Raw genomic sequence first — 12,269 nt, forward strand, 5'->3', positions numbered from 1 at the left:
TTTTTTTGTTGTTGCGGCGGATCCTCTCCATCGCACATTTTAGCAGTGAATGTTTGGCCGTGAGCGGTGAGCAGCGCCACAGCGAACCAATCACTGTGCAGACACGCAGAACGTGCATGCCACTCCAGCAACAAACTCGTGGTTACTGTGTGCTACCGTTCTCTTAATGCACCATGGGCTACCCTTCACATCACATGTGCTGGCGATGTGACTATCGCTCACGCGCACATCGCGATGTTGATGTTAAAACAGAATATCGTTCAGTCCTAGTGAGTACTTAAAGACATCTTATTTGTTTACACTGATAAAGTTAGATTTTTTATTACATGTGATTCTGACATGATGTCAATACATACACACTGCTTGTCACAGGTAAATAATGCGTCTTCCAGCTGAGCGGTCGGTGAGGCGCATTCATGTATTTTGGGGGCTTGGCTTTGGAAAGAGCCCAGAAGGGAGAAGGTGGAGTGAATGGAAATAATGAGCTGTCTTTAAAACAGTTGTGAGAGGTCTACAGACACTCAAATTTTATACTTTTGTTTTTAGAGTACTTACATTTTAATTATGTATTGATATATAAAGAACGTTTAAACAAATTCGGAAAAAAAGTTTTTTAATCAATTCTTACCCTACCTTTACTTCTTACCCTACCTTTAATGACAGAATTTTCATTTCTGAAACTGTAAACCCATTAAAGGGTTAGTTCACCCAAAAATGTATGTCTTTAGTGACTCACCCACCCTAATGTCGTTCCAAACCTGTAAGACTTCGAAACACAGTTTAAGCTATTTTATATTTAGTCTGAGAGCGTATGAAAGTGTATGCACACTATACTGTCCATGTCCAGAAAGGGATTAAAACATAATCAAAGTAGTCCATATGTGACATCAGTTAGTTAATAAGAATCTCTTGAAGCTTCGAAAATACATTTTGGTCCAAAAATAACAAAAACTACGACTTTATTCAGCATTGTCTTCTCTTCCGGGTTTGTCAAGCCTCAAATAAAGATTTGAATGGTTATGAATCAGTTTATTGATTCATGATTCGGATGGCCTGTCAAACTGCTGAAATCACATGACATTGGTAATGATTGATAGCCATATAAAGCCATCATTTAGAGTCTAAATGATGGCTTTATATGGCTATATTATATTTATATAACTAGTCCTTTTGTCTTCAGAAATCCATTTAAAGGGTTAGTTCACCCAAAAATAATTTTACAATGCGACGAAAATAGTTATTGTGCGCATAAAAATAACGACTTTATCCACCAAGTTATTGACGTGAACTTGACGCATGCGCGAGAATATGACGCAGATCCGCCGTTCGGATACATGACCCGGAAGAGGAGGAGGAGCCGAGACCTACATGGAAGACAATAACTTGGTGGATAAAGTCATTATTTTGATTTTTTTGTGCACAAAAACTATTCTCGTCGCTTTGTAAAATGATTGTACAGCCACTGTAGTGAGATGGACTTTGTAACGACATCTTTAGTGCCTTTATGGGTTTTGTGTGTGGGTCAGTGGAATTGTACTTTCTCAGCCATCAGCTTTCAACAAAAATATCTTCATTTGTGTTCTGAAGATGAACGAAGGTCTTGCAGGTGTCCAACGACATGAGGGGGAGTAATTAATGAAATAATGTTCATTTTTGGATGAACTAACCTGTTAAATGTCATGGCATAATTGGTTAAGACAACATTTAAAGATAAAAGATTCTACACGAAACATGAGCGTACATTTAAGAACATTTATTTTCGCATTCAGTATTGAGTACAGCTTAAGTGCAAATAGTTAAGAGTCAATGGCTAAAAGAATGAACAACACGTACAGTACAAAGATTGACAGATTCTAGCTGGCAATCACTCACTGAAGCTTCTTTCTCCTCCCTCTCTTTTGTTTTATCATTTTCAGAAAAAAAGATCAACGACATCACCTAAAAACATGAATCTCTGTAGTGGAGTCCTACGAAAAAGAAACGTACTGTAATGCTATAGTGAGCTGACCATATCTAATCAGAACATTGATAAATAGTTGCGTTTGTGCCCAGATATCATGAACCTCAGCAGATCCATGCGTCTAGCTGACAATGACGATTACTGTATGTTAATCATGTTTACAGATATAGTGATGGAAGAGGAAAAGCCCCACCCAATGCCCTACACACAAAAAAGCTTCTGTTTTTTTTCTTTTCAAGAAGAGAGTGTCACTGGAGAGCAATAAAGCTGGAGAAATCCTTCACATACTACAGAGTTTTTCAGCACAGCTGAGAAAGCACATAAATTCAAAAGATAAAAAGAGAATTCATCAGCACTTAAGACTCTTGACTTCATGCACTTATGAGCAACACATAAAAATAAAAATCACATCTAGTCTTTTTGCCAGATTTAAATAATATGTTTCATGGTTACTTCTACAATTCATCAAGTAGTTGTACTTCTGACTAGATCCTGAATTGAGAAACAGCACGCTTTGCTTTTTTTCTTCTTTTTTTTTCTATGGTTACAAGGCGAGGATGGGACTTCTCCTGCACAGCTTTGCCATTGCTCTAGACGTCACAATGTGTACAAAGTAGAACTATGTTCCAGTGGTGTTTATTTGTGTCTGTTTGTGTGTGTGTGTGTGTGTGTGTGTGTGTGTGTGTACAAAGAGGAACCCTTTCTCATCATTCAGCTCTCCTTTTAATGGGTCGGTCTGGGGCTCAGAACCTCCTCCAAAGGGTCTGTTCATTCAGCCTTTCGTTTGGCCCCAGGAATCTTCTCCTGGATCCTGTACAATCAAAAACACAATTTACATTTATGCATTTTGCAGACGCTTTTATCCAAAGCGACTTACATTGCATTCAAGGTACACATTTTTTTTAAACATTATTTTCATTTCTTGCTTTCCCTGGGAATCGAACCCATGACCTTGGTGTGGCTAGCACCATGCTCTACTAGCTGAGCTACAGGAAAGCATATTGAGCACAATTATTTAATTCATTCATTCAACTTTCTATTAATCAAAGAATATTTAAAATAATGTATCTCGGTTCACACAAAAATATTAAGCAGCACAAATGTTTTCAACATTAATAATTCATGAGCAAAAAATCAGCATATTAGAATAATTTGTGAAGGATCATGTAACACTGAAGACTGGAGTAATGATGATAAATTCAGCTTTGCATCACTGGGCTAAATCACACTTTAAAATGTATTAAAATAGAAAAAATGACTTATACATTGTAATAATATATCGCAACATTGCTAATTTAAAGGAACTGTATGTAAGAAATGTATTTCAATTAATCATAAAATGGCCCTGATATATCACTAGATATTAAGAAATAATGTTAATTTCAAATACTTCTATCACTGACAACAGTAGTCCGGCCAGGATATTGTCATTTTAAAAGTTGTTGTTGCAGCCCTCAACTGATGTTGATGTTGACATGTTGTGTTTTGGCCTGAAGCTCCGCCCTCCACCTATCTACCAATCATGAAGTCAGTAGTGTTTCAGCATCCGGTTGCCAGATCTGCTCTAGTTACCACAGCTGCAGCTACAAACGCTCCTGCTGATCCTGCAGCCGATCTGGCAACCTCGAGTCAGGGGGGAGGGGGAGAGGGATACACTGCTCTACAGTCATTTGATGACAAGTGATTTAAGTACTAGTTTTGGCCACAATCTTACCTACACTTCCTTTAACTGTATTTTTTGATCAAACAAATACAGCCTTTGTAGAAATGTATTTAAAAATATATAAAAAAATATTATCATTTATTAATCAATTAATTATTATATATTTCAATCGATTCAAATGTATTTTATATGATTAATCGCGATTAAAATCAGTTAAGTTTTTATATATTTTATAATGTAATAATCTATAACCTTCAAACTTGTCTAACAGGTAGGAAATATACAGAAATTAAATCAAGTTAACAGTCTGCATAAATTATAAATTAAGTATGGATGAATCCTTATTAAAGCTACAAAAGTTATTTAGTCAAGAGCAATGAGTAATTGTCTCTGTTCCCTTTGTTCTTTGATTAACATTAATGACAGACAGCATTAGTGGCCGCTGTCACTTTAAGACCTGCAGCTGCCGCACATGACTTGTCCCGTTTTCTCACAGCTTTTTAAGTTCATTTAAGACTTTATTTAACTAATTAAAGACTGCTCTTATAGTAATACTCAACAAAGCTGACATTTTGGCATAACTGTGTGTGTTATTGATACTGTCTTTCTGTGAGTCGTGTGTGTCACATAAGCCCCTTTCACACTGCGATTCCAGCAAATACACGGATAATGCGACCCAGTTGTTCCCGGGCCGCTAGATTTGGTCCATTCACACAGCCAGCGAAATACCATAATATGTGCACTTTCACACACAACCCGTAACGGTCCCGGATCGAGTTGACACGTGACATCCTGATGTGACGTATAATGGCGAGCGATCTCAGCTTCAGCGCGGATAGTAAGGAGCTCCGTGGTCTCGACTTGTGTCCAGTTTGCGCACATTTCTGCTTATTTAATTTTAGTTTCTTTTGTATACGAACACTCGCTGCGTTTAAAACACAGACTAGCTCTTCTGGAACTGCAGGGTTGTATTATTGAAAAAACAAGCTCTAGGAGTCGGGCGATAACTACGCACACATTGCGGCATTAGTTTCGGCTTTTGTTCACACAGCGCTTGTCCCGGATCGAACCCCGCAATGTTACTAGGTCCCCGACGCGGGTTCAATTCGGTAATCAATTCCGGGACGTGGTTGCTTTCACACAGAAGGCGACCCGGCAATATTCTGGGAATATTGCGGGTCCGACGTGCAGTGTGAAAGGGGCTATAGACAAGATATCACATACAGCGCATTCTCTTTGTCTTGTCGTGCTTGAATGGTTTTAAAGCATTTGCATGACAAGCGTGATCATATAATGTAACGCTTGCCAAAAGATAATAGAAAAATACATGCTGCGTTAATTATGTTAAATATTGTTAATGTGTTAAACGGATTGATAAACTGAGGATTATATTATAGGCTTATTATAATGTTTAATGGTGGTACTTACTTTCCTACCACAGAGTTGACTTGGGTCCTTATTAGGTCCAGATACTGATCAATCTGTGCCTAGAGACAGAGAAAGATTTTTTTTTTTAAGTGAGTCATTGTGCTTAGGATTTATACATGATGCAGTAGTTTTTGTGACCAAAGTGCCACTCTGACCTGGTATTTCTCGTAGACCACAGGCATGGAGAACATGGACACCACCACTGAAGCAAGGCAAATGTTAAAAGACAGAAGAGTGAATGATGAGTAAATGCATGAGTCATCAAAAAGCATATATATATATTTCACATTACAATACATATGGACCTGAAAAAACTGCTCACCCATAATAAGTAGAGTGAGACCATTGAAGAGGGCTCCCACATAGGTCAGCAACCACATCAGCACTGCAAACTTGAGGCAAACAAAAATCACTAGCAGTTAGCACACACACAAACACACATCACATGGTTTATGATGTATTTCTCTAAACTAAAGCATTGTAGCAGTGCACTGACAATCATATATAACAAGAATAAACAAATAAGGTGATAAACTGCTCTAACATCATTTATACTACTTCTTGATTTGCTTTTACAACATATTGTTGCTGCTAACTTGAAAATGTAAACTGAATATTCCTGAAATGCACATTTCTGTTTGCCTGGCTATCACCAGACCAAACTCAACCTTTTGATTGAACATTGGTCTGGGGAGTCTGCTCTGTATTGTGTTACTGCACAAGAGGCGTGATCAACGGGCATAGTTCAAATGACTCTGTACGCAATTGGATAGTCCTTCAACAAATCAGACCACAAAAGGGACGATCAACGGGCATCGATCCATCCTCTATCCATACTCATTTTAAACCAGCTGTGGCGAGGTGGACGAGCGAGGGACATGGGAGGAGCGAGTGAGAGGCGAAGGAGCGTCACCTGCGAGCCACACCGGTCTCGAGTCCTCTCATGAGGGAGCTCGGAGGCATTTAAGGATGAGCGACACCAGTCAAGGACGAGAGAGGACCAGGCCTGGATTTTACGTTGAGTTTTGTTTATGGTTTGTTATGTGTGTGTGGGCAGTCGTCCGCGAGGGGCTGCCCGCGGTTTACTTTCGTTTTGTTTAATAAAAGTTTTCGCCGGTGCCCGCCTCCTTCCTTCCCATCTAAGAGTTGTTTATTACACCCGTCAATAGCGCACCAGGTGGATAAGCCAGTCTGTGATTGGTTCCCACAAAAGTGTACCAGAAGCAGTAGAAATTAATGTACAGGTTTTCAGTCTGAGCTGCAGGGCAAAATTAAATCACTGGCAGATCAGGCTGGGTAAGTAATATATTTCTCAGCAAGGATTTATTAAATTGATCAAAAGTGACAATGAAGTCATTTATACTGTTACAAAAGGGTTTTAAATAAATGCTGTTCTTTTGATATACAGTCTATTCATCAAAGAATCCTGAAAAACATCAAGGTTTCCTCAAAAATGTTAAGCAGCACAACTGTTTTCTATGAAGCCCCCGAAGGGACATGGTGATAAAAAAAAATTATAAGCTAGGAAGAAAAATTATAAGTCAATGCTTTTACGTTCCCTCGCAAAACTTTTACATTCCCCCGAGAAACAAAACCCAAAAGTTTTGAGAGGGAATGCAGAAGCTTTAAAATGTATTTCTTCCTCCCATATATGATTTTTTCCATCCTCATTTCCCTTTAGGTTTCAACATTGATAATAAGAAGAAATGTTTCTCGGCATATTAGAATGATTTCTGAAGGATCGTGTGACGCTGAAGACTGGGCTAATGATGCTCTGCCATCACATGAATAACATACATTTGTAAATATATTCAAATAGAAAACAATTATTTTAAATTATACAAATATTTCACAATATTACTGTTTTTACTGTATTTATTATACTTTTTATTCAAATAAATAAGCATAAGAGATTTTTGAACGGTAGTGTACGGACTGTTTATAAAAAAGTAATTTCCTGATTCTTTTCCAATCAAGAATTTAAGAAAAAAGTCCAAAGTCTGTCAAAAGCTGTCATTTGAAAGATGACTACTCTGGTGTATATTAAAATTAAACGGATGTTCACCTTTAGTGAGTCCACCAGATCCTGCACAAGGAACAGTCTGCGCAGTTCTTTCAGTGTGCTGTTGATATAATACTGGACGTTTTCTGCATACTTCTGCATCTGATCATGGGAAAGTGACATCTCCACATCCAGATAAGTTCTGCATCCAGTAATAAAAGCATTGTTAGTAAGTCAATGTGTGGCAATGTATTGACACACACACACACTCGTCTGATTCACTATCTTTGTGGGGACTCTCAGACATAATATTTTTTACACTGTACAAACTGTATATGCTCTCCCCTTACACTAACCCTACCCATCACACAAAACTTTCAAAAAAACTCATTCTGTATGATTTGTAAGCTTCTGTATGATGTTTCCTCATGGGGACCTCAATTTAGATCCACACAAGACCCCACAAGTCTGTGTGCATTCAGGTTGCCCACCAGTCCCCACCAGGATAGAAAAACATGAACACACATAGAAACATACACTCTATAGACACAATGACTTTTTATACTGTACAAACCATATATGAAATGAAATCACTTGGTATGATTTCTAAACTGTTTACTTATTGGGACAAAAAATGTCCCCACAAGGACAAGAATTTCAGATATTTCCATCTTTGTGGGGACACAAAGGCAATATGTTCCCCCCACCACACACAAACAGACACACAGACACACACAGAGCTTACTTGAAGGGATGTCCCTCATCTGTTTTCTGCACAGCCTGCAGCACAGACTTGTAGATTCTGAAGCTGATGGTGGCAGAGAGGGCAGCCAGGGCCAGATAGGCCACCACGCTGACCACGCTAAACTGCGTCAGGGAGAAAAGCAGCAGCAGAAAACTGCCAAACACCAGCCCACTCTGCTTCAGGTTACGCCAGTACAGCAACTCCATCGCTAGAGAGAGAGAGAGAGAGAGAGAGAGAGAGAGAGAGAGAGAGAGAGGGTCATGTTCAAGTAGGGTCAAAATCATGTACATTTGGGATTGGTGGAGGTGGTTTACAGTATGCCACAAAACTGATTATCATTGATCAGCTTTTAAGACCTACGGTGATGTAACGGCTAGTGAATCAACTCTCCATCAGCGCTGAGTCAGTGATAACACCATTAAACATGATTACACAAACATGAGTACGTTAAAATGCCTGGATTCAGTCTGCAGCATGAGACAGAAGGCATGTGTCCAAATATGTGTATGTCCTTGCTTCACAATATGCAAAAAAAAAGTATGTCGAATGAGCATGATGGAAAAGCCATTAATTAAAGGGATAGGCCAATCAATACTGCATCTGCTTCAGATTCTGAAGTGTGAAACAAGCAAGCAATTCACGATCCCCTATGACTACAGGAGCTGAGGAGATTAAAGTTCACCCAAAAATGACATTTCTGTCATTATTTACTCACCAGTCACCCTTATGTTGTTCCAAACCTGTATGACTTTCTTTCTTCAATGGAGCACAAAAGATGATATTTTGAAGATTGTTGGTAAAGAAACAGCTTGGGTGACCAGACCACTGACTTCCATTTTATAAAAAAAATAAAAATAAATAGACATTCCTCAGAATATCTTCTATGTTTCCCTGAAGAAAGGAAGTCATACAGTTTTCATGGCAACAGAAAGCTTATTTAATCAGCTTTAAGATGACAAATCTCAATAAAAATAAATAAACTGGTTTTGTGGTTCAGGGTCACATATGTTATTTTCATTTCAAGTGTGCCAAAGGATTTTTTTTTAAATTCTGCTTTCTACATAGTCACATAGCATCAATCGAACTAATGAACCCTAGCGGAAACCTCCCCCAGTTTCTATTGAAGCCAATATGGAAGTAACTTAAACTGCAATTCATCGACTGGCCACTACAGACAGACTCCAGAAGGAAGCAGAATCTCTGAGCTCCATGTCAAAATGGCCAACTTTACAGCAGGAAAAAAAATCATGTTTACAGCCTGGTACAAACTGAGGCTAATTTAGCCCTTCATGACAACTGTGATGGGGGTGATTTAAAAAAAAAAAATGCATTAATTTACATTATATAAAGCCAAAAGTTCTGCATAATTAGGGGAATGACCACTTTGAGTGCAGGTGGATGGTTGTTTGTCTGCTGTCTGTTAGTCATCAGGTCACCTCAGCTCCGCCCACGTCCCGCCTCTTTGCCCATTTTCTGTTGTCCGGGGGTGATGCACTGGCAAGATGGCAACGGCCAGGTCGACCCAACTTTACGCTTCAAAACTGTTCTTCAGAATCCTATTTGAGATGTCACGGACACTACGGCCATATTTTATTTTTTACAGTCTATGGATTTACCAAACCCATTCCAAAGCTCTTCTCACTGGCCTTTGTTTTACACCCAATTTAAGAGGAAGCAACACTGAACTCAAGACATACAAAATTAAGCAGCTTATCTGGTTTACAATTAACCAAATGAGCAGTAGGCTCTAATCACAGGTGTGTATCTGAGTTAAGTAGAGCTTCACGGTCTAGACAGAGTCCTGTTATCATTTCCTTTGATGGGTGCCTGTCATCCATTAAGAGCCGGAAAACTAGAGCATTATTTTGGGCTGTGCGAAGTTAGAGCTTTTTCTAAACTAGCTCTCTGGATCTCCACAACAGCATCATGCTAAGTCGGATTCTTTGTTTGTGCTATTAAGGTGTGGCGGACAACTCTTTATGCAATATACACCGCTTCCTGCATCATGTATAATTCATAACCATATAATTCTACAGCTCATTCTATGTATCAAAATGGAATAAGAAACATAGGTCTTCATTAAACCAATGCAGTGTATTTCTGCTAGATTTATTTTCAGGTAGAAATCAACAAATAATAGGAGATGTGCTCAGTTCCGCCCACTCTTACCCAATATGCACCGACACATGCTTGTTTACGGGGTCATTACGGTGAGTTCTGTATAAAAATGTGTCAGCGTGAAGTTGGCAGTTGAGCTCTGAGATGAAGGGAGCGCAGTCGCCACGGAAACTAGAGAGATGGGTGCAGTGGAGTGAGCAAGGATGCAGTTGCCATAGCGATGGAGCTACCCCCCCCCCCAACAGAGCGCTGCCTGCCAGACAGAGTAATAAGGTGCTGATGAAATGATGGGGGAGGGGAACAGGAGGTAACATGACAGACACACAAGCAAAGACCCTCTTGCTAAAACAGCCCATTGCTGACAACAACATGCACCTCGTTCATGCAAGACCTTTGCTTTATATTCAGCTTAAAGGACAACAGCTAACAACAGTCCGGTCCTTGGGGGCAAGAATGGCTAAATATAGCTATTGCTGTGTGACTGCACTGAAAATATATTTTTTTCCTCCTTTTTTCCCTTTCTCGCTGTGCAGTATATACTTGAGAAGTAAAATTGTATAAGATATTAGGAGTTGTTTTCAGAAAATATACAGAATACAGAATTAGCAAAAAAATTTTTATTAACCATAAAGACGTATAAATGGGGGGGGGGGGGGGGGTTAAAAATTATTATTATTATTGTTTTATAGTGTGGTTAATAAGTTAAATTACATACAAAATCTCTTACCCGGTTTGGCTTCTCAAGTAACTTTATCTTAATGATATTTAGGTATTTTGCTGAGAAAAGACAAATGAAATCTTAATAAATATATAACAAATATGAGAAGAAAGCTATTAAATGCATTGAATAAATTACATTTTTCCTCTTACATTAATCTCAATTTAAGGATGTTTAGATATTAAAGGTGCAGTATGTAAGTTTTTCGCTTTACTAAAGCATAAAAATACCATGATTTGTTTGCTTAATTCACCAACTCGTTTCTCTGAAAAACTATGCTACAGGCAGTTATTTTATTTTTAAATTTGTGTTCCGTGTCGGAATGTCTGTTTATATTTTGGTCTGTGCTTTAACGCACATGGCCAGTTTAGCCAATACCATTTCGACACCAAAGGTTGCCAGTTGGCGGAAAACAGTGTATTGCTGCCAAGGAAGCCAGCAAACAAACTGGGTCAGAGATCGCAGATTCTACCTGACCTAAAAAGCCTTTGCATCCATCAAACACTCTCTTTGAATGAGAGCATATTAAATCATCTCATTAACTTACAATATCTAAGTCTCTTTGGCTTTCATTGTCAATTGCGCTCGCTCCTGTTGGGTTGTCTTCAAGCTGGCAACCCGCGTGAGCCTCGAGTCTGATAGGAGGGGGCGGGGGAAAGAAAGTTCACCAATATTTTGAATTTGGACTGCAATACTCATTTCCAATCCTACATACAAAACATTTAAATACAGGATATTGAGAGAGTTTTTTAATTTTAATTTTAAGATGGATATGGCTGAAATCACTTTATAACTTTATAAGAATGTGACCCTCATCCCCTAAAATTAAGTTAGATGTAGATGTAGATGTAGATTAAAATGTAGAAGGACAGTGAGGGGAGGACTTTTTTTGAAAGATGTACGTAATTCAATTAATATTCTGAAACAATGTCCTTTTACAATGTCCTTGTTACATGGTACATATACTTACAACAGTAAATTATGCATAATTACAACTAACCCTCAACCAAACCCTAATCCTACGATAACCCTATGTTAAAGGGTTAGTTCACGAAATTCATTGACACCCTAATGTGGTTCCACACCCGTAAGACCTCCGTTCATCTTCCGACACAGTTTAAGATATTTTAGATTTAGTCCGAGAGTGTATGAAAGTGTATGCACACTATACTGCCCATGTCCAGAAAGGGAATAAAAACATCATCAAAGCAGTCCATATGTGACATCAGTTGGTTAATTAGAATCTCTTGAATATAGTTGTAGTTTTTGTTATTTTTGGACCAAAATGTATTTTCAGTGCTTTAAGTGAGTCTTTAATGACATAAATTTCATTCTTGGGTGAACTAACCCTTTAAGTACATGTAGTTAATTACTATTATTCAGTCCTTAAATATATACACTATTAGCCTGACAAGGCAGACCCACATCAAGATGTTTGGTCTGGAAACTTACCATTGACAGCTCAATCCGAGAGGCGGATAAACGGTTGTCTTTTAAACTCCCTCTGCACGCGCGATAGGATAGCGCTACACCAATCAGAGCAACGAAGGTGAAACAGAGCTTGTTGAAAGATTAAACATTCGCCGTATCCGGTCAGCAAAACCCCGAACACATCTTCCCCTTTTAAGAATGACT

At 38.6% G+C, this 12,269-nt stretch overlaps 1 protein-coding gene across 2 annotated transcripts in view; it reads right to left on the reverse strand.

Moving 5' to 3' along the window:
* Positions 1-1,738: 1,738 nt before the first annotated feature.
* The window catches only part of rtn1b (reticulon 1b), a 48,225-nt gene continuing 37,694 nt past the window's right edge, over positions 1,739-12,269 (reverse strand). For both annotated transcript variants that reach the window (XM_067417016.1, XM_067417017.1), the window contains 6 exons: positions 7,799-8,006; positions 7,117-7,255; positions 5,374-5,443; positions 5,207-5,253; positions 5,052-5,110; positions 1,739-2,771 (listed from right to left, as the gene is read on the reverse strand). In XM_067417016.1, the coding sequence (XP_067273117.1) occupies positions 2,729-2,771; positions 5,052-5,110; positions 5,207-5,253; positions 5,374-5,443; positions 7,117-7,255; positions 7,799-8,006 (566 nt within the window). In that variant the 3' untranslated portion in view covers positions 1,739-2,728. The remainder of the gene's footprint in view (positions 2,772-5,051; positions 5,111-5,206; positions 5,254-5,373; positions 5,444-7,116; positions 7,256-7,798; positions 8,007-12,269) is intronic.

This window comes from Pseudorasbora parva, chromosome 15 (genome assembly GCF_024679245.1).
Source record: "Pseudorasbora parva isolate DD20220531a chromosome 15, ASM2467924v1, whole genome shotgun sequence".
In the NCBI taxonomy this organism is placed as follows: Eukaryota; Metazoa; Chordata; class Actinopteri; order Cypriniformes; family Gobionidae; genus Pseudorasbora; species Pseudorasbora parva.